Source organism: Corapipo altera, unplaced genomic scaffold (assembly GCF_003945725.1).
Source record: "Corapipo altera isolate COAL_440 unplaced genomic scaffold, ASM394572v1 57, whole genome shotgun sequence".
NCBI lineage: Eukaryota > Metazoa > Chordata > Aves > Passeriformes > Pipridae > Corapipo > Corapipo altera.
This window is the reverse complement of record NW_020884905.1, coordinates 7,051,102-7,072,142: the sequence shown is the minus strand read 5'-3', so window position 1 is coordinate 7,072,142 and position 21,041 is coordinate 7,051,102. Positions and strand designations below refer to the sequence as shown.

The 21,041-nt window shown below is 46.3% G+C and overlaps 1 protein-coding gene across 5 annotated transcripts; it reads right to left on the bottom strand.

Annotated features, from left to right (window-relative positions):
• Positions 1-497: 497 nt before the first annotated feature.
• On the bottom strand, positions 498-20,444 carry LOC113951041 (retinoid isomerohydrolase). Of its 5 annotated transcripts, XM_027651558.1 has the most exons (25): positions 20,378-20,444; positions 19,609-19,874; positions 18,756-18,900; positions 18,031-18,149; positions 17,513-17,643; positions 16,842-16,889; positions 16,570-16,710; positions 15,229-16,095; positions 14,459-14,631; positions 13,518-13,694; positions 13,115-13,300; positions 11,288-11,421; positions 6,845-6,927; positions 6,342-6,492; positions 5,942-6,049; positions 5,707-5,848; positions 4,916-5,063; positions 4,575-4,656; positions 4,247-4,379; positions 3,985-4,124; positions 2,970-3,099; positions 2,009-2,123; positions 1,818-1,912; positions 1,618-1,729; positions 498-919 (listed from the first exon to the last, which is right to left on the bottom strand). In XM_027651558.1, the coding sequence occupies exons 1-25, from the start codon at positions 20,417-20,419 to the stop codon at positions 768-770; spliced, it is 4,020 nt and encodes a 1,339-aa protein (XP_027507359.1). In that variant the 5' UTR covers positions 20,420-20,444; the 3' UTR covers positions 498-767. The 5 variants fall into 5 exon arrangements, with proteins under 5 accessions (XP_027507359.1, XP_027507357.1, XP_027507358.1 ...); XM_027651556.1 differs by having other exon boundaries at positions 1,818-2,123; XM_027651557.1 differs by having other exon boundaries at positions 1,818-2,123; positions 15,229-16,068.
• Positions 20,445-21,041: the final 597 nt, after the last annotated feature.

The following is a 21,041-nucleotide window of genomic DNA, read 5'->3' as shown; positions in this document are numbered from 1 at the left end:
GTTTTTATTTTCAACTAGAGCCTCTTTTAACATCAGCTGAAAGTTTATTTTGTGAGAAGGAAGGATAAAGCTGAGCATCTGTAGCACTCTAAGGAAGCAAAATCAGCCCAAGGGATAACAATTGCTTGATTTTTTTCATGTTCATGTTTTAGCATGAAATACAGAGATCAAGAAAATGCACTTTGGCAAAAGAAAGGAGAAAGAGCAAACACACAAGGGAGTGTGTGCAGTTTGCAGCCTTACTGAAGAACAAAACTCTACCTGCCACCAGCCCTGGGCCATCCAGTTCAGGTTCCCAAAGCAGCTGTGGAAAGGCTCCACTTGGATTGCTCTGAGCATACTAAAGCAGTGACCAGGAGGGGATTTAAATCCATAATACTTCAGTATAGGCTAAAAATTCTCAAACATGTAATGGAGCAGAGACTGTTATACATAATGTTACCACGTGTACAAGTGCTGAGGTTACACTCTGCTCTTTCAGGCATCTTTCACTCTGCTGCAGCTACAAGGATTAAATTTATAAAAATGGAACCACCACCACACCAAGCTTGTGGTGTTTTTAACTGGAAATCATGGCAAAGGTATTTAAAAAATACCTGATCAAGCATATTGAAGAATCATGGCCAAAATTGAAGTGCTCAATGTGAATGAAGCAGCCACAGAAACGAAAGGGGATGTTGAAGGATTGTAGGTCACTGGAGTGGCTGTAAACAGAGACTGCCCCTTTGGGAGCTGGAACAGACCCACGTGAGGCATGGCTGGCAGGGTCATGCTCTCTTGAAGCACCCATGGAAGGTGACAGGGATGTTCACCTCCACCTCGGCCCGGGCCACCTCGCTCATGTCCTTGGCACTGAGGATGAGCAGGTAGGCAGGCTTGGGCCCCGTGCCTGGGCTGACCACGATGCTCAGCACAACCCCTGCAGTGAAAACACAAAGGGGATGTCCCAGGTGAGTGTGGGAAGTGTCTGTCCCTGGGGCTGGGCATGGGAGAGCAGTCACTTGCACTCAGAACGCTGTAAATCCCATTGGAATTGTATGATCAATGGTGCTGAGGGAGGTGGTGAGTGACACTGGTCCAGGCTGTCCAGAGAAGTTGTGGCTGCCCTGTCCCTGGAAGTGTCCAAGGCCAGGTTAGACGGGGCTTGGAGCAACCTGGGATAGTGGAAGGTGTCCCTGTCCACGGCAGGGGGCTGGAATTAAATGATCATTAAGATCCCTTCCAACCCAAACCATTCCGTGATTCTATGATTGTATATTTATTTCTCATACTATTTGAGCTCTTGCCACTGCTGGCTTTGCCAGCCTGTGGTGCTGTGGCATAGCAACTCCTGTAATTCTTTTTAAAACTGTGAGAAAATTGCCAAAAAGCTAAAAAATTAAGACAACAGTTCACCTAGACCTCGAGGTCTTTCTCCTCTGTTTTCACTCAGTCTTAATTTTCCTGTATTTCCTCAGAAACTTCCCACCACTGTTAGTACATGGCACATCTGGTCCAGGAGCTGCCTGCAGGCTCTGCCCCTGCCCACCTCTGGCCCAGCCCTGCAGCCAGCTTGGTGCCAGCTGACACAAACCTTCCCACTCCCAATGCCATGGACCCAAACCCCATGAGCATTACCATCATCTTCCTCCAGAGCATCCGGATGTGAAACAAAGATGGGCTCCGACGGGTACGAATCCGGCTCCTGCCACACCCAGGTCTCCTTGGTCTTAACGTTCAGCTTGCAAAGCTAAAGGAGGGGAAAACCAAAAACTCCAGCTCAGAAATATTCTTTGTTGTCCTCAAACTGAACCCATCACCCATTCTTTGACAGTTACCCTGTCTGGGACAAAGTGATTCAGCCCCAGCCCATACGTGTACGTGTATGGCTTCCCACTGTATTTCTTGTAGTTGATCTGTGGGAACTCAAAGGCTACAATAAAAAATAAATATATAAAAGCATGAGGATCAGTGGGACAGGGAGTGCAGGCAGTACTTGTGCTGTTGGGATTTGGGGTCTCATTTGTACCGTGACGTGGCCCCGAGAAAATCACTTCAGGCTCCAGCCAGATTGTCTCGTCGCTGTGCAGCGTCGCTGTGGCTGTCGTGTAGGGCAGGGTGACCAGGTTCTTCCCTGTGTCAGCCTGGCACAAAGAGAAACACCCAGGAGATTGGAGGAACACATTTTTGAGTCTCTTTGCACAGATCTGTTGCAAACATCGACCAGGGAAGGCGGCAGGACATAGCAGAGCCTCAGGAGCTGCAGGGAGGCAACCGCTGCCGTGTTCTTGGCAGTGGTGCAGAACTGTCTTGCTCCTCAGCCATCACTGTGCTCGTAAACACAACTTTCTTCCCCTCCTTGGGGCATTCAGAGGTTTTCATTAAGCACTGCCACGTGGGCTTGCCCTTCTCACTTGATCTGCAGCCCAATGAGCTCCATAGGCGGCTCAGCTGAGCACAGCCCTGGCAGCCCCTGGCCCACCCACCAGGGACCAAGAGAGCTGGAAAGGAACACAACAGCTGCCAGCCAGTGAGCTCTGTGCCAGGCTGGCAGCTCCAGGGACCTCACACCGAGAGCTAGAGGATTGAACCACACATGTGGCTGCCCCTTCTCTGCTCCCAGGAGCAGTACCTTCCAGGATTAACTGCTGCCCCACAGCCTCTGCTATGAACAGAAACGTATGGAATCATCGAAGGGTTTGGTTTAGAAGGGACCTCAAAGCTCATCTCTTTCCATCCCCTCCCACAGGCAGGGACACCTTCCACTAGACTGGGTTGCTCCAAGCCCCATCCAAACTGGACTTGAACACTTGCAGGGCTGGGGCAGCCACAACCGCTCTCAGCAGTTGTGTGGAGAATAAACCAGAATAACACCAATGAGCTAAAGCAAAAATAAAGTTTCTCTGAGGACCCCTACTTTAAGTTTCCTCTTCTCATGAAAATGTTGAATTTGAACCAGGCAGAGCCCTGTGCTGGCCCAGAGTGGGTACCTTGTCGATGTTGAGGGGCAGGACATATCTGCGGGCCTCGGGCTGCGGAGCCTTCTCTGCGTGGCGCTTCACCTCGTCCCAGTTTGCCCGGAGGTTGACCAAGTACAGGTAATTGTAAATAAACTCAAACCTGCAGGGAAACAGCATCACGGAGAGAAACAGAGATGGGTTTGCAAGTGGGAGTTGAAGTGCAGGTGTTTTTTTCATAAAATTCAGTAGATTCATAGAATGGTTTGGGTTGGAAGGGACCTTAAAAAGCTCATCCAGTTCCACCCCCTGCCATGGGCAGGGACACCTTCCGCTATCCCAGGTTGCTCTAAGCCGCGTCCAACCTGGCCTTGGACACTTCCAGGGACAGGCCAGCCACAGCTTCTCTGGGCACACAGAGTAACACGAGTCCCAGTCCAGCTCCTTGGCAGAGATGAACTGTGTGTGCACCATTTACCCTGGGAGGAAAACCAGCAATTGCTGGTGCTCAGCACAAGCACAGGATGAGGCTTGGAGCAACCTGTGGAAGGTGTCCCTGTCCATGGCAGGGGGTGGAACGAGATGAACTTTAAGGTCCCTCCCAACCCAAACCACTCTGGGATCCTATGATTTTATGCCAGGATCAGCTCAACTCAAGGTGTCCTGGGTACGCAGCCAACACAGGGTTGGGCTTCATCATTTCAGTGCCACATTTCTGTGTTTACACAAAGAGTAGCATTCAGATCTCACCCAGACCTTGCTCAGTGCAGCCCCAACCAAAATAGCATCAGCCTTCAGCAGTCGCTGACATTTGTTAAAGTAAATAAAAGATAGAAATATTTTTTTTCTTGGAAAATGAATGTTAAATAGGCTCCTTGCACCTCTGGATAACTCCATGCTGTGTAGTCTGCATGTCCCCATGTGTTAGTGTTTAGATGGGTTGGTGCCAAGTGCCAGAGGTGATTCCAACAGTGTCTGGTGCAGGGCTCCACTGGCCCCCCCAGCTCGTGCAGCGGGAGTTGTGGTGCCCAGGGCCCCTCGGACTCACCCCTTCCACGTGCAGAGGTCGACGATCAGGAACCCGTTGTCCTCGTAGGTGTTGATGTGGTGGAAGAGGTTGAAGGCCGAGGTGCGGTACTTGAGGTTGAGGAGCCGGCCCTTCTTCTTCTCAGCCACATGGATCCACACCTGAGGACCAACCAGCAGCTTTGCTTAGGCTCAGGGAAATGAAGGTGAAACCAATACCATGGACCTCCCAATGTCGGGCTGGCCGCCCAGGCCAGCCCATTTGGGGACAACCCTCTGCTTACCCCCATTGTTTCGTTGGACTCAAAGCAGTCCATGTAGTTGGCTCCCCAGAGGCTCCAGGAGGAGAGGAACTTGAGGAGGTTGATTTTCACTGGTGTTTCCACAAACACGATGTAGTTTGGGGTCAGCCCAAAGCTGTTTAGAAATGCAGGGGGGCACATCAGGCTCACCGGCATAGTTTGGACAACAACCATGAAGTGCTTCATCTTATCACATGGATCATCCCCTACAATTACCCTGATTTTGGTAAATCACCTAGTTTTTGTTGCTGATTATGTGTGAGAACAAGTCCCTGGTTCCAGCTGACCTGCTGACCCCATGGAATGTTACCTGTGGACATAGGACGGCTTAAACCTGTCACTGCAAGGGAACTGCACCACCACCTGTGACTTGTTGATTGGGTCCTCCTTATCTGGAATGGGACAGGTGAGGGGTTAACAGAAGATCTCACATAGTCTGTGCTTATTTACCATGTCTGCCTTCAACACAAAGGAAATTCATGATTTAGAAAACACTTGAAAGTGTTTCAAATACAACAATTAAAAAGTAAATAAAATCTAAGGAAGCTTGAAAAAAAACCAAACCAACCCTTAATGGCAAAACTCATTTAAAGGATAAAGAGGTGATTCCTAAGATTTTCCCAGGTGGCTCAGAGGTGGGAATCGACTGACCTGCCTGCAGTGGAGGAATCCGGATGATGTTGTAGGCCAGGGCAAAGTTTTTTCCAAAGCAATTCCCAATGTTGTAAACTGTCCCATCATTCTCAATGTGGGGATGAGCCGTTACCCCGTTAATGGACACATATTTACAGAGATCCACCTGGAGAACAAAATGGAGACAATCAGGAGCTTCCTTGGCAGGAGATGGGGAGTCACTGGCTCTGCAAGTTGTCATGAGTCAACAAATTCTTGCATTGGACGTGAGAAGTTCTTTTCTAAGGCTGCAATTGAGCTCCAATTTGCAAACTCCAGCCAAGCACAAACATGGAGCTGGAGCTTTTCTGCTCTGGAGACAGGCTGGGAGAGCTGGGGGTGTTCACCTGGAGAAGAGAAGGCTCCAAGGAGACCTTAGAGCCCTTCCAGTGCCTAAAGGGGCTCCAAGAGAGCTGGAGAGGGACTTTGGAGAAGGATCTGGAGGGACAGGACAAGGGGGAATGGCTTTCCACTGCCAGAGGGCAGGGTTAGATGGGATATTGGGAAGGACTTCTTCCATGTGAGGGTGGTGAGGCCCTGGCACAGGTTGCCCAGAGCAGCTGTGGCTGCCCCATCCCTGGAAGTGTCCAAGGCCAGGTTGGATGGGGCTTGGAGCAACCTGGGATAGTGGAAGGTGTCCCTGCCCATGGCAGGGGGCTGGAACAAGATGAGCTTTAAGGTCCCTTTCAACCCAAACCAGTATGTGATTCCATGATTTTCATTTTAGGTTTATTGCTCCATAACTTTTTCAGCCCAGGACAAAAACCCACCTGCTTAATCGTCTCTAAGGTGTCTGGGTTAATCCTGGTTATGAAGTTGGTCTCAGTGCAGGCATAGTAATCCTCACCCACAGGGTAGACATTAACCAGGGCATTGTCCGTGACCTCCACACCTTTGAAGTAGGAGAAGAACCTGAGCAGAGAGAAAGGACAGGCAGTCAGGGCCTCTGGGAAGCAGGAGCTCTGTGGGACATGAGTGGCTGCAGGACCTGCAGGACCCCAGTACCTGGAGAAGATGTTCTTGCAGGGGTCTGGGTACGCATAGGTGCCAAACTCCGTTATGACAATCCTTTTCTCCGTCATTGCTCGCACATAACAGTCAGTCCTGATAAACCTGGGAGGGTGAGGAGGAGAAATCCCCTTACACATAAAACCACAACAGGCTGTGCAGTTAAATGTGAATAAATACGAATAAATATGAATATTGCTGTGATAAAGCTCATGAGAGCCCTGGGTCCCCACAGCCTCATGTTTCTTCTGGAGCTGGTTTAATGATATCACTGATACAGCTCTTCCAATAATCCCACAGACTAAAAATAACCGGTGCCTTCCAGAGCCTGTCCCCAGCACTCACAGTCAAGCAACTGCTTCCTGATTTATTAATTTCTTGGAAAACCACCACGTACCTTCTGTGGTAGGTGACGTGCCCCTCCTTGAAGTCAAACTTGTGGAGCAATGCCTGGCCATCGAAGAGGTGGTAATAGGGCTCCGAGCCCACCTCGAACAAGCCAGGACCACACCTCAGGAGGCTTCCTCGCAGCCAGGTGGGAATCCTGCCTGTGGGAGAGGCAGCGTTGGGATGCGCATGGCAAATCAGACCAAGGAATTTTCATGGTGACAACAAAAAGAACAAAACTTCAAACTAATTTTTTTTAAGGCTTATGCAACTTCTTATTTAAACACACATGAGGTCTTGAAACTGTTTTCTTCCCCTCCACACCTGCTGTAGACCAAGACATTCAGTACTGAAATATCTAAAGGTTCTGCCATCCAATCTGTCCTTCCTCCACCCCAAATCCCTAGCCCTGTGAGGTCCTTTACTTCGAGCCCTTGTAAAGTCTCCGAGCCTTGGAGGCCCCTGAGCTCTGAGAACAAAGCCAGGCAGGAGGAGATCAAGAACCAGACCAACCTGTGACATGGGTGGTCACTGGAGAGGACAGTTCCTCCACCGTCTCAAAGAGCTTCTTGTAGCCCCCGGCTGGATGCTCCACTCTGGAAGGGCAAAGCTGGGTTAGCCCGAGGTGGGCAGTGCTGGGAACGCCCTGCCAGGGAGGGGCAGTTCTTATGGACACACTAAGCCATGACTGGCAAAGAACTTGAGGCATCAGGAGGGAAGAGCACTAGAACTTCATGGGGGAAAAGGCTGAGTGTGTGGAGGGAGAGGGAACACGGAGGGGAAAGCCCACGCCACAGCCCTGCAGCAAACACCCCCATCCACTGATAAATCCAGGATAGTCCAGATCATTAGGAAGCTTTTATCTCCCAGGTCTTGGAGAAGCATTTTTTTGCCTTTTTTCTTTCTTTTTCTTTAAGCAAAGAATTAATTGATGGGTTCCAATTTTATCACTGCAAAGCCCATGAAGACACAGCAGACAGACCAGTGTGCTCTGCCCAGAACAGCTGTGGCTGCCCCATCCCTGGAAGTGTCCAAGGCCAGTTGGAACGGGGCTTGGAGCAACCTGGTCTAGTGGAAAGGAAGTGGAACGAGATGGGATTTAAAGTCCCTTTCAACCCAAACCCATTTGGGATTCTATGATTCTACTCCAAATTCTGGACTATCCCCTGGAACCCAGAGGTGCACTTATCCTCCTGGATCAGAACCACACCTTGGAATGGGAAGTACCAGCATGGACACTGACACATGGAGACCGTCCCCCTCCTCCTCCTGCCCCCTGAACCACACTGACCCCCAACCTCACAGCTGCCCCAGCCAATGCTCCATCAACATGGTGATCCGTGATCCTCTCCCATAGAGAGGAGCTTCAGGAATACTCACTGGCTGTACATCCTCTCCCCGATGAAGGGCCTGAGCCTCCAGCAGCCAAGCTCAGAGCAGAGCCTTGTGCAGGGTATTTATGGGGTGCTGAGCCCTGCCCAGGGAAGCCCCTGCCAGTGAGAGCCCCCTGGGAACAGAGCCGGCTTTCACCACCCAAATCCTCCCGGGTTTGGGAGCTTTTGTCCTGCCCTCCACACAAAAAAGGGCTTTGACTGCTTTTGTGAGACCTAAATTCTTCCCAAGCAGAAGTGATTACAAAGAAAAAAATCCCAAGGAGTGAAACGGAGCGTGCTGGAGCCATGCCAGGCATTGGCACTGGGCCTTGCTCTGACACCACAGGGCACAGGAGACCTGCCTGGATCCAACATGGACCCAGGGCAGCAGGGAACAGCTCTTCCAGAGCCTCCCCTTGGAGTGACAGGACATAGAGACATCGAGAGATAAGGAGATGCCAGTGTCAAACATCCTGGAATATCCTGAGTTGGAACGGTCCCACAGGGATCATTGAGTCCAATCTCTGGACCTGCCAGGACACCCCAACAATCCCCCAGTCCCTGAGCATTGTCCAAATGCTGCTTGAGCTCTGGCAGCCTTGGGGCCGTGATCACTGCCCTGGGGAGCCTGTTCAGTGCCTGATCACCCTCTGCAGGAAGAACCTTTTTGTGATATCCAAACTATATATCCCCTGGCATAGCTCCAGCCATTCCCTGGTCCTGTCTCTGGTCACCAGAGCAGAGATCAGAGCTGCCCCTCAGGAGGAGCTGCAGACCCTGAGGTCTCTCTCAGTCTCCTTCTCCAGGCTTGTCATCAGGAACCACCTGTAGCAAGAGTCAACATTTATGAAAACAACAGTGCTGTAAAGAGTGATTTCACAGATTAATGAAATCAGAGTTTAGTGCTGTCCCCTCACAGGCAGCTCATGGCAGAGGATGAAGATGTTCCATAATACCATGTACATTTGGGTGCTCCTCCCATATATATGGAAACAGTGATCAAAGTTGGGGTGAAAGGAGAAAAATAGACTTTAAACATCCCTCTGTTTGATCTGCTGCCACAACCATCACGTGAAGCTTGGCTTCCTTCCCTGGTTTTGTTTGTTTGCTCCCTCTTTTCAAGGCAGTGTTCTCATTTAGATTGAGGGTTCATTTAAGGCTTCTCACTGAAGGCACTGAGCCTTCAGGAGCTGTGACTGAGGCCTCCCATTAACTCTTTGGATTAATAACCATAATTATATGGTAATTTCTCAGTGGAAGTCTCCTGGCAATAAATAATATAAACTTGAGTGCAGACTCAAGGCCTCTCAGCATTGCAAGTCGTGTGGAGATTTTTAATTAATTCCAGGACTCAAAACAGCATCTTAATGTTTGATGCCATGAAAATTCCATGTTTCCATGGTGACAGCATCTTCCCAGGCCCCATGGTCCTCCAGGCAGAGATCCCAAAACATCTCTGGTCCCACACACCAGCAGCCAAGTTCTCCTCCTGAATCTTACCTGACCAGGCAACTCTTCTGGTGTGACACCAACACCAGAACAGCACAGGACAGCAGACCACCTACAAACTCATTACAGAGCTGCTCTTCTTTGCAATTAATACCATTAGAAAGGAGTTATTGGTGCTAATTAGCAAAAAATGTGCTCTGAGGCACAAGCACCAGCAACTCCGCCTGCTTTTCTCTGTAGGAAAAGGAGGGAACAGTTATTGACCTCTGTCCATTTCTAATGGATTAAAATACTCAAAGGCTGTAAAAAGGAAGGTGTGAGTAGCCTTAAGTTCCATATATGGAATTTTTGTCATTGATTTGTAATGTTTTATTGTCTCACAGTGAGTCAATTTGTCCATTTATTCCCATTTTTGTTAAGCTCTGTCAAAAACTTAGAAGGGAACATTAAATAACCTGGATCAAGAACTGGGAGAAATGAGGGCAGGCCTTTAAAAGCCAAATCCTGCAAAATGTGAGCTGCTCACCTAATCAGTTACTTAACTGGAACACATAAACAAAGCATTTACACAACAGGGAACAGGTTGGGAAGTGTTGGAATCAAGTTCAGGCAGGTACTGGAGTGTTAAAAGGAGTCAACTGCAGGTGTTACAAGGGAGAAACATCTTGTATCTGCCCTGCAAGTGGAAAGTTATCTACAGGACATTGAAGCATCATTAAAATAGGTTAAATGGGGCTAATTTGGGTTTCTCACTTACAAAACCTTCAAAAAAAGAGCAAAAGGATATATTTTGGGAGAAAACTGAAGCCCAGCCTCATGGTCACAGATGTAGAAGTGACAATCCTCAACCAAGACCCTCATTTGGAATAAGTGTCTGACCCAGCCTGGGACCTTGCACAAGAGTCTTACAGAGCCTCCCCACAAGACACCAAAACACCCAAACAAACCCAAAGCAAGTAAAAAGATGAAAAATTGAGATTTACTTTATTTTGATGAGTGGTTTTTTGGCAATGACTGTAATTCTCCATGTGCAGGTACAAGGACAATTCAGGTTCTTGTCCTAGGAAGGGGTAAGACATGACAGAGCACCAGGGATGCACCTCCAATGCACAGCTGTAAACTGGGTGAGGTACCTGAACCAGGTACCAGCCAAACACACCAAGGAAAGCACCCATCCCTCTAAAGCAGCTGTTTCCAGATGTTGCCCAGAGCAGGTGTGGCTGCCCCATCCCTGGAAGGAGCAACCTGGTCTGCTGGAAGATGGAACAAGATGGGTTTTAAGGTCCCTCCCAACCCAAACTAGTCTGGGATCTCAAAGCCAGGCAGTAGATTAATTAATTATTATTAATTATTCTCTCCCAGAAATACTCTTGTGGGGGTGGAGCCTTGGTCTTACCAGAATTAATATCAAATCCCTAACTCTGGAAATACAGGAATTTAGTGTTTTCTGGTTCCTTTGTACCCACTTGCTGTATCATCCATCACTCCTATTATTTTGAGAATCACATCAATAGATCCAAAATAAATTTTCCATGAAAATGTCAGAAATATACTTAAAGACTTTTAATATAAATAAATATAGAAAAGTTAATGAGAGTTTTACAGATGAGATAAACACAAGCATTTTAGGGAGGCAGATAATAATTCATGGTGAACTTTTGGCTCTCCTGGTCCTGAACTCACAGAACTTCTTTTGTTTAAAGACAAATATTTTGAGAATAGAGAAGGCACTTAGTCACAATACACAGACATTAAAACCTACACAAACTACAATAAATGGCACAAATTCCTGACCAGACATTAAAAGGTTACAAGAGGCAGGTCATTAGTTTCCCATAGAAAACCATATATAAATTTTTGGTTAACAACAGCTTTGTGCTTATTTTCACATTTTCCTACATACATTATATTGTAATAATTTGTAAACAGATAAATATTTCTCTCTTAGAAGTTATTCAAAAGTATCTGCATTAAAAAAAAAAAAGGGTATTTTGGCACCTTTCAGCACCGTATCCATGTAAACATTTCTTCCTTCCACACAGAGCCAGCATCAAATTCCTGCAGCAATTCCTCTAGTGAATCATTCAGACTCACATCCAGGAGATAAATGCCTCAAGTGTGGTGACATTAATACCTCAAGCTCCGAAACCTGGGCTTCCTCAGGCTGAGCATGGGCTGCTTGATGGTGGGTTTGTTCTCCAGCAGCATCGCTTCGCTCTCCGTCGTTGGAAACCTGTTCTGGTAGATCTGGGGGTATTCCCTCTGGAACTGAGCATACACAAGTAGCAATCACAATAAAATCCCACACTCCACTAAAAAACTCCAGCTCAAAAAAAGTCTGTTTTACCCAACTGGGAGCCAAGATTCACCTGCTCTGGAGCGGTTCTCCCAGAAAACCTTACTTACGACTCTGATTCCATCTCATTTCAATTCCTGCAGATACACAGCTAAAGGAAAATACCTGGAATCAGAGGCATATTTGTGACGTTTGGCCTGTTCCCTGTGTCAGGCCTTGGGAAGAGATGACTAACTGTAAATAATCTATACAGTAAATACACCTGAACATCAGCCAAACCACTGCTGGATTCAACCTACCCCAAGTACCCAAAGCTGAACAATCATTGCAAAAGTTGTGATTTATCACACCATGGCTATCCCAGCTCAAATGGCAGGACTCTAATTATATGGTTCTGTGAAATTTAAAAGTCAGCTTTGCTCACTTGTGGCTCTCACAGTACAATCTGCTTTTGGACTTTGTGAGAATTCATCAAAAATTTAAGTATCTACTTTAAGTTTTACTATTAAAAGATTTCTTTCCTCCTCTTTCACCTGTTGCTGTGAATCACATCTTAGTGCTCACTTATTCCAAGTTTTAATCAACTCTAATTAACTCTTTTTTACAGGCAGGAAGTTTTAATGATCTTGAACCAAAGTCCAGCCTCACTTTTACAGTCCAAGAAAGTTTCCACAACACACATGAAACTCAGTGTGGCAGGAGCTGGAGGAGGGGCACCAAAGAGTTCCTGCTCTGAAAAGCTGCTTGTTCAAATTTGAGTCACAAGATTTGCTTAGGAGATTCCAGGACAAGTACAAAGCTATTCCATTGGGCAGAAGAACTTGCCAAAGGTTTTTCTGCAAAAGAAAAACTCCTCCAGGATTAAATCCTTCCAGAACTGCTGTGTTTTAGCTTTAGTATTAGGCAAGATATTAGTAGGCCAGAGAAGTGCAAGATAATCTTGAGGAATATAAACGTTACAAAACACAAAGCCAAGGCCACAAAAGGAACGATTCAGGATTGCGAACAGATAAGAAGTTGGTCTCCCAAAGCAAAAAATTACTGCTTTTAACACCTATTGGTTTTAAGCCCACTTATGGCATGTTAATGGTGACTTGTTGGCCAGTGCACCACAGGAAACCAGGCTATAACTCCATCAGGTATTATTTAATGGAGAGCAGGATCTCAGAGTAACTTCATACTGGTTTTAAGCCATTATTTGAACTTATTACTCCTACAGCCAGTGTCAAATGCTGTATGTTATCATGGAAGGTTTGGGTTGGGAAGGACCTTAAAGCTGACCTTGCTCCACCCCCTGCCACAGACAGGGGCACTTTCTACTATCCCAGGTTGCTCCAAGCTCTGTCCAACCTGGCCTTGGACACTTCCAGGGATGGGGCAGCCACAGCTGCTCTGGGCAACCTGTGCCAGGGCCTCACCACCCTCACAGAAAAGAATTCCTTCCCAATATCCCATCTATCCCTGCCCTCTGATAGTGGGAAGCCATTCCCCCCAGTATCAGACACTGTCTTTAAAATCCCAACCAGAGCACACAAAACATCCAACAGCTCTTCTGAGCAAGTATTTCTCACCAAACACTCTCTTCCCCCCCTCTTCTGCACCAGGCTCTGTTGACTGAGCCCTTCCCTCACAAAGGCATTTCAGAAGCAGGTGAAAGTTCCTCACCTGCTTTAACTTTTTCTTTTTGTCCTTCACAGACAAGTTTTTATCCTTGATAATGTTCTCCAAGAGCTCTGTCACTGCAGCTTGAGAGGTAGAAACCTTCTGTTCCTCGAACTCCTGAGGAGTGATTTGTTTGCAGTAGGAATACGTTGGCAATATGGCACAAATTTCTTCCTTGGGACATTTGCACTGGAAGAAAAAGAGGTCTGTAAATACTCAGCTGATTCTGTACTATTTCAGTAAGAACTCACAAACATCCACACCCCCTAACTTACAGTGGCATCACAGCTGCAAAACATTATAATTAATATCTATACACTGAAACCATACTGGTTTTATTTGCATTTTCCCATCCCACTTTCAGAACAATTAGCAAATGAATTTAAACTCCCCTAGTACCACCAACCTGAGCCACCCTCGCGTATTCAAGGTGGTCTCGCACAGCGACCTGCAGGTGAGTTGGGACCTGGAATATTTCCTGCTGATGGTCCATCAGAAATGAAACCAGTCGTGTAGAAAGCAGCTCATCCAGGTCCACTTCCTCTGCACAGCGCAGCACACAGCGGGAAAACGTCTGGATCAGCTGGGAGAGTCCAGTACATCAGTAAGTACACACAGTTGTGGATTTATTTGCCTTCTCTCCGCTCTACACAGTGGCACAATAAATTCTTCACACCAATTTTCACTGCAATTTTTCTTGCCTGCACCACTGGTCAAGCAAGGAAGGAAACTGATTTTAGGGTTTTTTAAAGTAACTTCTTATAACCTAAGACTTCTACTTTTCTTGAACGGAACAGCACCTTCAATTAAGAAATACACATTAAAAAGAACTTATAGAAACCTATAGAAAAAATGTACATCTTCAGAGAATCACAGAATAGAATCACAGACTGGTTTGGGTTGGGAGGGACCTTAAAGCCCATCCAGTTCCACCCCCTGCCATGAGCAGGGACACCTTCCACTAGACCAGGTTGCTCCCCGCCCCATCCAACCTGGCCTTGGACACTTTCAAGGATGGGGCAGCCACAGTTTCTCTTCGATGTTATAATTCTAAATGGCACTCGGGTGAGAAATCAGACTAAAGTATTCTTTTAAGAAGTGATTTCTCTTCTCCCCCCAACATAAACAAAAGCAATGTGAATATTTGAAGTCTCTTAGGATGGAGACAAGAAAGTGCTTGTTCAAGTCAGATTTTTGTGCGTGTTCTGGAGGTGAAAAATCTGCCTGTTAATACTTGCAGCATGCTGAACTTGAGGTTCTTGTCTCACTGCTTTAAACAGCGACTCTGAGCATTACTTCAGCGATACTCTTACAGTAACAGACATACTGCCCTTGTGGCTCTCTTACCAAGGACCTGTTGCCCATGGCATTGTGCAGCCGTGGCATGTCAACATTCCCACTGATTCGGGTGATCATCCGCATCAGGAGCTGGAGCCTCCTACGGTTTGGGGGTGGGAGCAGCAAACAGCAGATCTGCAGAGCTTCCACAGCAATCCTTTCCAAGTGAGGCTGCAGGAGATCTGCAAGTCAATTGCAAAGACAGCTGGCATTAAGATTTGAATCAACTCTCAGTGTATTTTTTACAACAGTACCAGAAATCTCTTATTTTACCAAGGTGATTATCAATGTTTCAGAGAAATCTGCTGTAGTGCAGTAGATAAGGTAAGGACCTTTGTTGGTGTGGTCAACTTCAACTTGCTTCATTAGGAGAAATTGCTGGGGCAATTAAGATCGTAATACAATTAAAGAATGACATTAATGTTATTCCCAGAAAATGTTATTCAAAGACCATAAAAATACATCATCTCCAACAGACAGGTCTGTGCAAATTCTCATTCTCAGTGTCTGGGGCAGGATCTCTTATCACTTACCTGAGCAGAAAGGTCAGTTACCGACACATCAATTCTTACTCAAAAGATACTACATGTTACTATTTGTTAGCAGAGCTACAGCAATTTAAAAAATGCTATTCAGCAACCAGATTTTTTTTAAAAAAACTCACAAATCCATGTTCTATGCATTTCAACAAACCTAGCAACAGTGCCAGAGGTGGAGGAAGCAGAGATTAGTCAGGTCATACAACAAGCAGTACAACATGCTGTAGAAAGCCATCTTACTTTGCGTGCCAGTCAACACACAAGGGGAGGGGGTGAAAGAGCTTTCTGAGAGTTCTGTGCTGCTTCTGCAGAGTCTCTTTTTGATGGTGAATTCGGAATGCTCAGTCCTGATGTCCACTGAAGCAGCCACCCCAGGGGGATTTAGTTTTCCTTGCCCCCAGAGCTGAGCCCTTGGCATTACTGTGATTTCAGCAACTGGTCTGTTAATGACTGTGCAGCTTCTGCAGTTCCTCTTGCCCAGTGAACTCAAAGAGTGGCGCATCTGCTTCGACCCGTGAGTGTCATCCAAGAGCTCGTCCTGCAGAGCTGAGGCAGACACTCTCTTGATGCCCTGGGTTTGTGTTTGACACATGTTATCACAGCCCACCTCCAACACAGATTTAGCCTTGTGCTCACACAGCAGTGACTGGTCTCCATTTCTTGTGATAGTGTTCACACCACCTTCCCTGAGGGAATCACATCCTCCTTTACTACACTCACTTGAAGGAGGAGCTCCAATTCTTTCCAAGGAGTAACATCTTGTCCTAAATGCTCCAGGTGGAGCTTGTTTGTTCCTGAAACCTGAAAGATTCTGACAGCTTCCTCCTATTGGATTACCAGCACTACCCTGCTGATGTCTCAGTCTATATTGCTGCCATTTCCTTGTATGTTGGTTTTGGACAGTCAGCTCTTCTGAAGAAAACCTCCTGGAAGCTTCATCTTTCTTTTTCTTGTCAGGCTCTTTGTGGATCAGACTTAGGAGAAGACACTCAGTTGACTTGAAAGAGTTCAAGTGAAGAGTTTTTGAAGGTTGTGGGTCACATTTCTCATCTTGGACAGAACGTTTTCCACTGCACAGATCTGGAATTGTGATGTAGCCACACATAACTATCAGAAAATGAAATAGAAGTTAAGATGCAAGTGGTATGAAAATGGACCAGCTCTGAAAGCTGCTACCTGAGCAGAGAAGACAACAAAGGGAAGACATTAATTTATAGTTGACTGTTAGTAAAACCTAAGAAGAATTTAGCTCAGTCCAAAAGCAATTTAACAAGATAATTGCAACCAACATGCAAAAATAAAAAAGGTAATGCACTGCAACAGTGAGGACAGACAGAATGAGCTGTATTTTTAAGTTACTGAATATTTAGAATGTGTGCTCAGACAGCAATTTAAATAGGAAATTGTGAGACAGAACTACATTTCAATTAATACTGTAATACAGAGTGAGAGCAGTGATGATCCTCCTCAGATTCAAGCTGCCACACAGATTAGGGACCAAGGTCTGCTTTGATTTACAGATTTCTTCCCCAGCTGATATAAATCTACAGTTTCACCGATCCTTTCTAAATTCATACTTACCTAAAATATTAACAAAAAGTTCATAGTATTCAAAAGTAAGTAATGGCTCAGGGAGACTGAGAAAGTAATCAGCAACTGTTCTGAACACGTCCCGTTCAAACCCACTGTAAGTTGCTTGGCTCATGTCATTGTTTCTGGGCCCTGAAAAGAGGTGAAGAAAGAAAATTCACACAAAAAATTTCACAACTGCATTATAGAACAAATAATAATGAATATTTACTTTCAACACTCAAAATAGGTTTCTGTAACTTAAAAGCTCTTCAGTGACTTACAGTATGCGAGGCACTTCATAGCTGACAGCACCCAGTGAGGGAGGTCTTCTAAAATATAAACAAACAATGACATTATTTGTACATAAGCCCAAAGATTTAATGACTAATACAAACAATGACACACATATTAAATAACACCTTGGTTACAAAGTATCAGATTTTAAATTAATATTGCTACGCATGTAATTTTGACAGGATAAGGGGGAATGGCTTTCAGTCGAAGGAAGGCAGGTTTAGATTAGATATTAGGGAGAAATTCTTGGCTGTGAGGGCGGTGAGGCCCTGGCACAGGCTGCCCAGAGAAGCTGTGGCTGCCCCCTCCCTGGAAGCATCGAAGGCCAGGTTGGACAGGGCTTGGAGCAATTTGGGATAGTGGTAAGTGTCCTGCTATCCTAGCTCCGTTTCCCTCTCAGGGAGGGTTAGAAACCAAGGCAGGGGGTGGGACTGGGTGAGCTTTAAGGTTCCTCCTAACCCAAAATATTCCAGGATTCTGTGACTATCTCATTGTATAAAGAGTGAATGCAATATACCTACAAATCTTCTAGACAAATATACTGAACTGTACTGTGGTTTGGGAAAAAACTGTAAAAGACAGACCACAAAATATATTAATTACTGTTGTAATTACATCACATAGAATCTTAAAGCAAAACCAGGGAAATCAATCTTACCTGACTTGTTCTGCAGAATCACCACCCCGTGTTTGCTGGTGTTGCTCATGTTGTACATGACGTGCTCAGGGACCACCTGTGCTGGCTGCAGAACCTCCTCCAGCGACGGGAGGCCCAGGATGGTCTGCAAACTGTGGGGAGCAAAAGCATGGGGTGTCTAGAAGGTTTGTAATAATGAAGGAAAAAACAGTTCTTTCCCCATCTATTCAAAACCAGGTGCTTAAAAAGCTCATCTGCTGTTTAATAAATTCTCACTTTCAGGAGAACAATTTGAGAACATGCTCTTCTCTGGGACAAACAGCAACAACCAGTAAGGAAGAGCATTTGTGGTACTCAAATATACTTCAGCAACAGCAAATAATCAAGAATTCCTTAAATGCAACAATTCAATGTTAATAAACACACTAGGAAGCCTACGTAGAGAATAGTCAGTAAAAATCTTCAACTTAAAGTTTGATGGGCTATTTCACACCCAAAGCACTTGTATGAGAAGGTGCTATTTATGATTTATTACTTACTGTATCAGAATGATATTTCTCCAAGTTTCTTGCACATATTGCTGGCTTATTTCCTTCCTTTGTAGTGTGTCTTCCTTGTTCTCTTTTATCACATCAGGTTTTGTTTTTTCTAGGTTTTCCTGAAAATGAGATGTTTATAACGTAAGATAAACGGGACTCAAGATAATTCAAAATTAAGGAATTCAAAAACTGGAATCAGAGGTATAGGGAATTCTGTGGAACAATAAATTCCACATGGCATTTCAGCTTTAGCACTGAAATGTAAGCACACACAACTAAAAAGCAAAAGAGGATACTGAAAAAAGACCTGATCAATCCCCAAAGCAGCAATTTAAAAGGTAGAAACATCTCACATCCAAATGTATTTGTAAATGATTCATCCTCCTTTAGGATTGGAATCTAAATTCAGAATTTATCCACATACACAAATTCCAAATGAATAAAGAGAGACACATTCAACCTTTTCCAAAAAGCTGACCAGTTAAGTAATTTGTGTCTTTTATTTGTCCCTCCCAATACTTCCAGAAGAAAACGAAAATCCTCCCATACCAATTTATTTCTTAATACTTCTAAATTTCTTAACTACCAAATTACTTCTCAAGCTGAAAGGGGAGATGCCACGACAGAACAGTGACACCAAAAGGTGACTGCTTTTAGTTTTATGCTTTTGAAGAATAAAGACAATACAAGACAACTGCCATGACGTAAGAAACAGAAGTTATTACCAGGGACTGCAGTAACTCGTGTTTTTTCAAAGTCCTCTTGGATAAATGGGGCAGTTTAAAAAGTTTTTCTTTGTCTGTAGGGAAGTTTTCCAAGTTCTCTCTTGGTGGGCTTGGTAGAGGTTTAACTGGAGATGTTGAAGGAAATCTGTAATGGGTGGGAGAGATGAGTGAAATAGATTCAGAATAGATTAGAAATGTCACGGCTGGGCTTCGCAAACAAAGATTTGGGAAAGGTCTCTACCCACGTTTGTCACAAGAGTGCTGGTGGTTAAAATTAGAAATAAAATAAGTTACTTAAGCAAAACAATACCCTGTGACTCCATACCAGTGTGACTCTAAGATTCTGAAGAGATTCAGGAAAATAAGAAGGAAAACACTGATTTTTCTTTATCATATGATAAATTAACTTTGGGTTATTTTTCGTGATGCCAAAGTCACACTGAAGATGCTCACATGTTTACAGAGCACTGAGCCCAGAATTTGAGAAGTGAAGGCCATTAACACCTTTAATTTTAGAGCTGCTTGGCTCCGTTTCCCATTTAGACTTTCTGTAAAAGGTACAGGAGAAATAAGCGCATCAGGGAGCTACTACAAACCACTCCTTGGCTCCCCTTCAAAGCACTGGAGTGCAGAATATATTCCAATTAAAAGCTTGGATAGACAAGAGCATGGAAACAACCCAGAGCAGACAAGATGTATGGTCTATACTGAGAATCAGAACAAAGTAAAACACTGAGAGGAGCAAAACAATGTTAATAATTAAATTTTTGACCCAACTGCTCAGCCTAAATCTGAGTATTTTAAAATCAAATTCTCAACCTGAAGAGCCATTAAATAATTTTCATCTCAATACCTGTACAAGGCACCATTGTCTTCCAGGTTTTCAGCTCCCCACCTCCCTTTTATATCCTCAATGACGTGGTTCTTGAGGAATTTCCTCAGTAACTGCACCGTTTGCTGCCTGGTCACCTCGGGGCCGAAGTTGCTGTTATTCCTGAGGACCTCATGGAGCCAATCCACAGCTTCCGAGGCAGTGAAGCAGCTCCCGTGCTTCCTGAAGTGCTGCCTGTGTTTCCTCAGGGGCATTCCCGCTCGGAAGTACTTGGTGATCTCGTTCCACTGCACAGGAAACAAAACAGCCAAAACTGGAAAATTAAAGCCTCAAGCTGAGCATTGCGAATATCAGTGGCACGGCGTAGGGGGGCCCAGCGCACCCGCATATCGTGACAGTGGGCAGGGGCTGTTCCAGGGCACCCACATGTCACGACAGGCCCTAAGGCACCCACATGTCGTGACAGGAGTCACAGGATGGGAGATAGCAAGGTACCCATATATCGTGATAGCAGGCACGGGGAGAGTGTCCCTGGGCACCCACTTGTCGTGACAGTCGGCATGAGACACCAGGCCACCCACATCCGTGGCAGGGAGTGTCCCAGGGCACCCACATGTCGCGACAAGGGCAGGGGGTCCCAGGGCACCCACGTGTCACGACAGCACCTAGGAGGGGCAGAGCCGCCTCCTGTCCAACAGCGCTTCCACGGGTGACACTGGCAGCCCGCTCCCCCGGCAGCCGCCCGCTCCCCTGGCGCAGCCGCCACCGTGCCCCGCTCCCCGGTGCTCACCAGGCGGGTGGCGCGGTACGGCCCCGGCCCCGGCCCCGCCATCGCGGCCCCTCCGCCGGCCCTGGGCGGGCACAGCGCCCCCTGTCGGCCAACACGCCACCAACGGCCGCCGCCGTTCGAATCCGCCGGCGGCCGCGGATTGGGCGATCCATGGGGCACGTGACGCGTGACGTCAGGACGGGCCAGCCCGAGGGACTGTGTGGCCGCGGGTTCGGTTCCCGCCCCGAGCCGTTCTGAGCAGCGTTACAGGCGTTAATTACCTAACAGCGATAAGCAGTAATCAATTAATCCCAGCTAATTACTTAACATTAATTACCGTGCTGTGACACCTGGCCCCACCTCATGTCCGAGCTGCTCCAGAGGTGAAGATGTGGCTTGGCAGCACCTCAGGAGGTTGAGCGGATGTCAATAAAACTCGTTCTGTTTGTGAAACTTTGACCTCATTGTCGGGGGAGAATGAGAAAAACCTACATGAAATGTTACCTTCTGCATAGAATCCCAGAATTATTCAGGTTGGGAAGGACTTTAAAGCTCATCCAATCCCCCTGCCATGGGCACTATCCCAGGTTGCTCCAAGCCCCATCCAACCTGGCCTTGGACACTTCCAGGGATAGGGCAGCCACAGCTTCTCTGGACAACCTGTGCCAGGGCCTCACCACCCTCA

Coding starts and splice junctions, on each gene's coding strand:
- LOC113951041 (XM_027651556.1), bottom strand. CDS start 20,419: ATGGCGGGGCCGGGGCCGGGGCCGTACCGCGCCACCCGCCTG. Junction 19,875..20,377: donor CGTACCGCGCCACCCGCCTG/GTGAGCACCGGG, acceptor TTTCCTGTGCAG/TGGAACGAGATCACCAAGTA. Junction 4,657..4,915: donor GATTCCTCCACTGCAGGCAG/GTCAGTCGATTC, acceptor GTCCCATTCCAG/ATAAGGAGGACCCAATCAAC.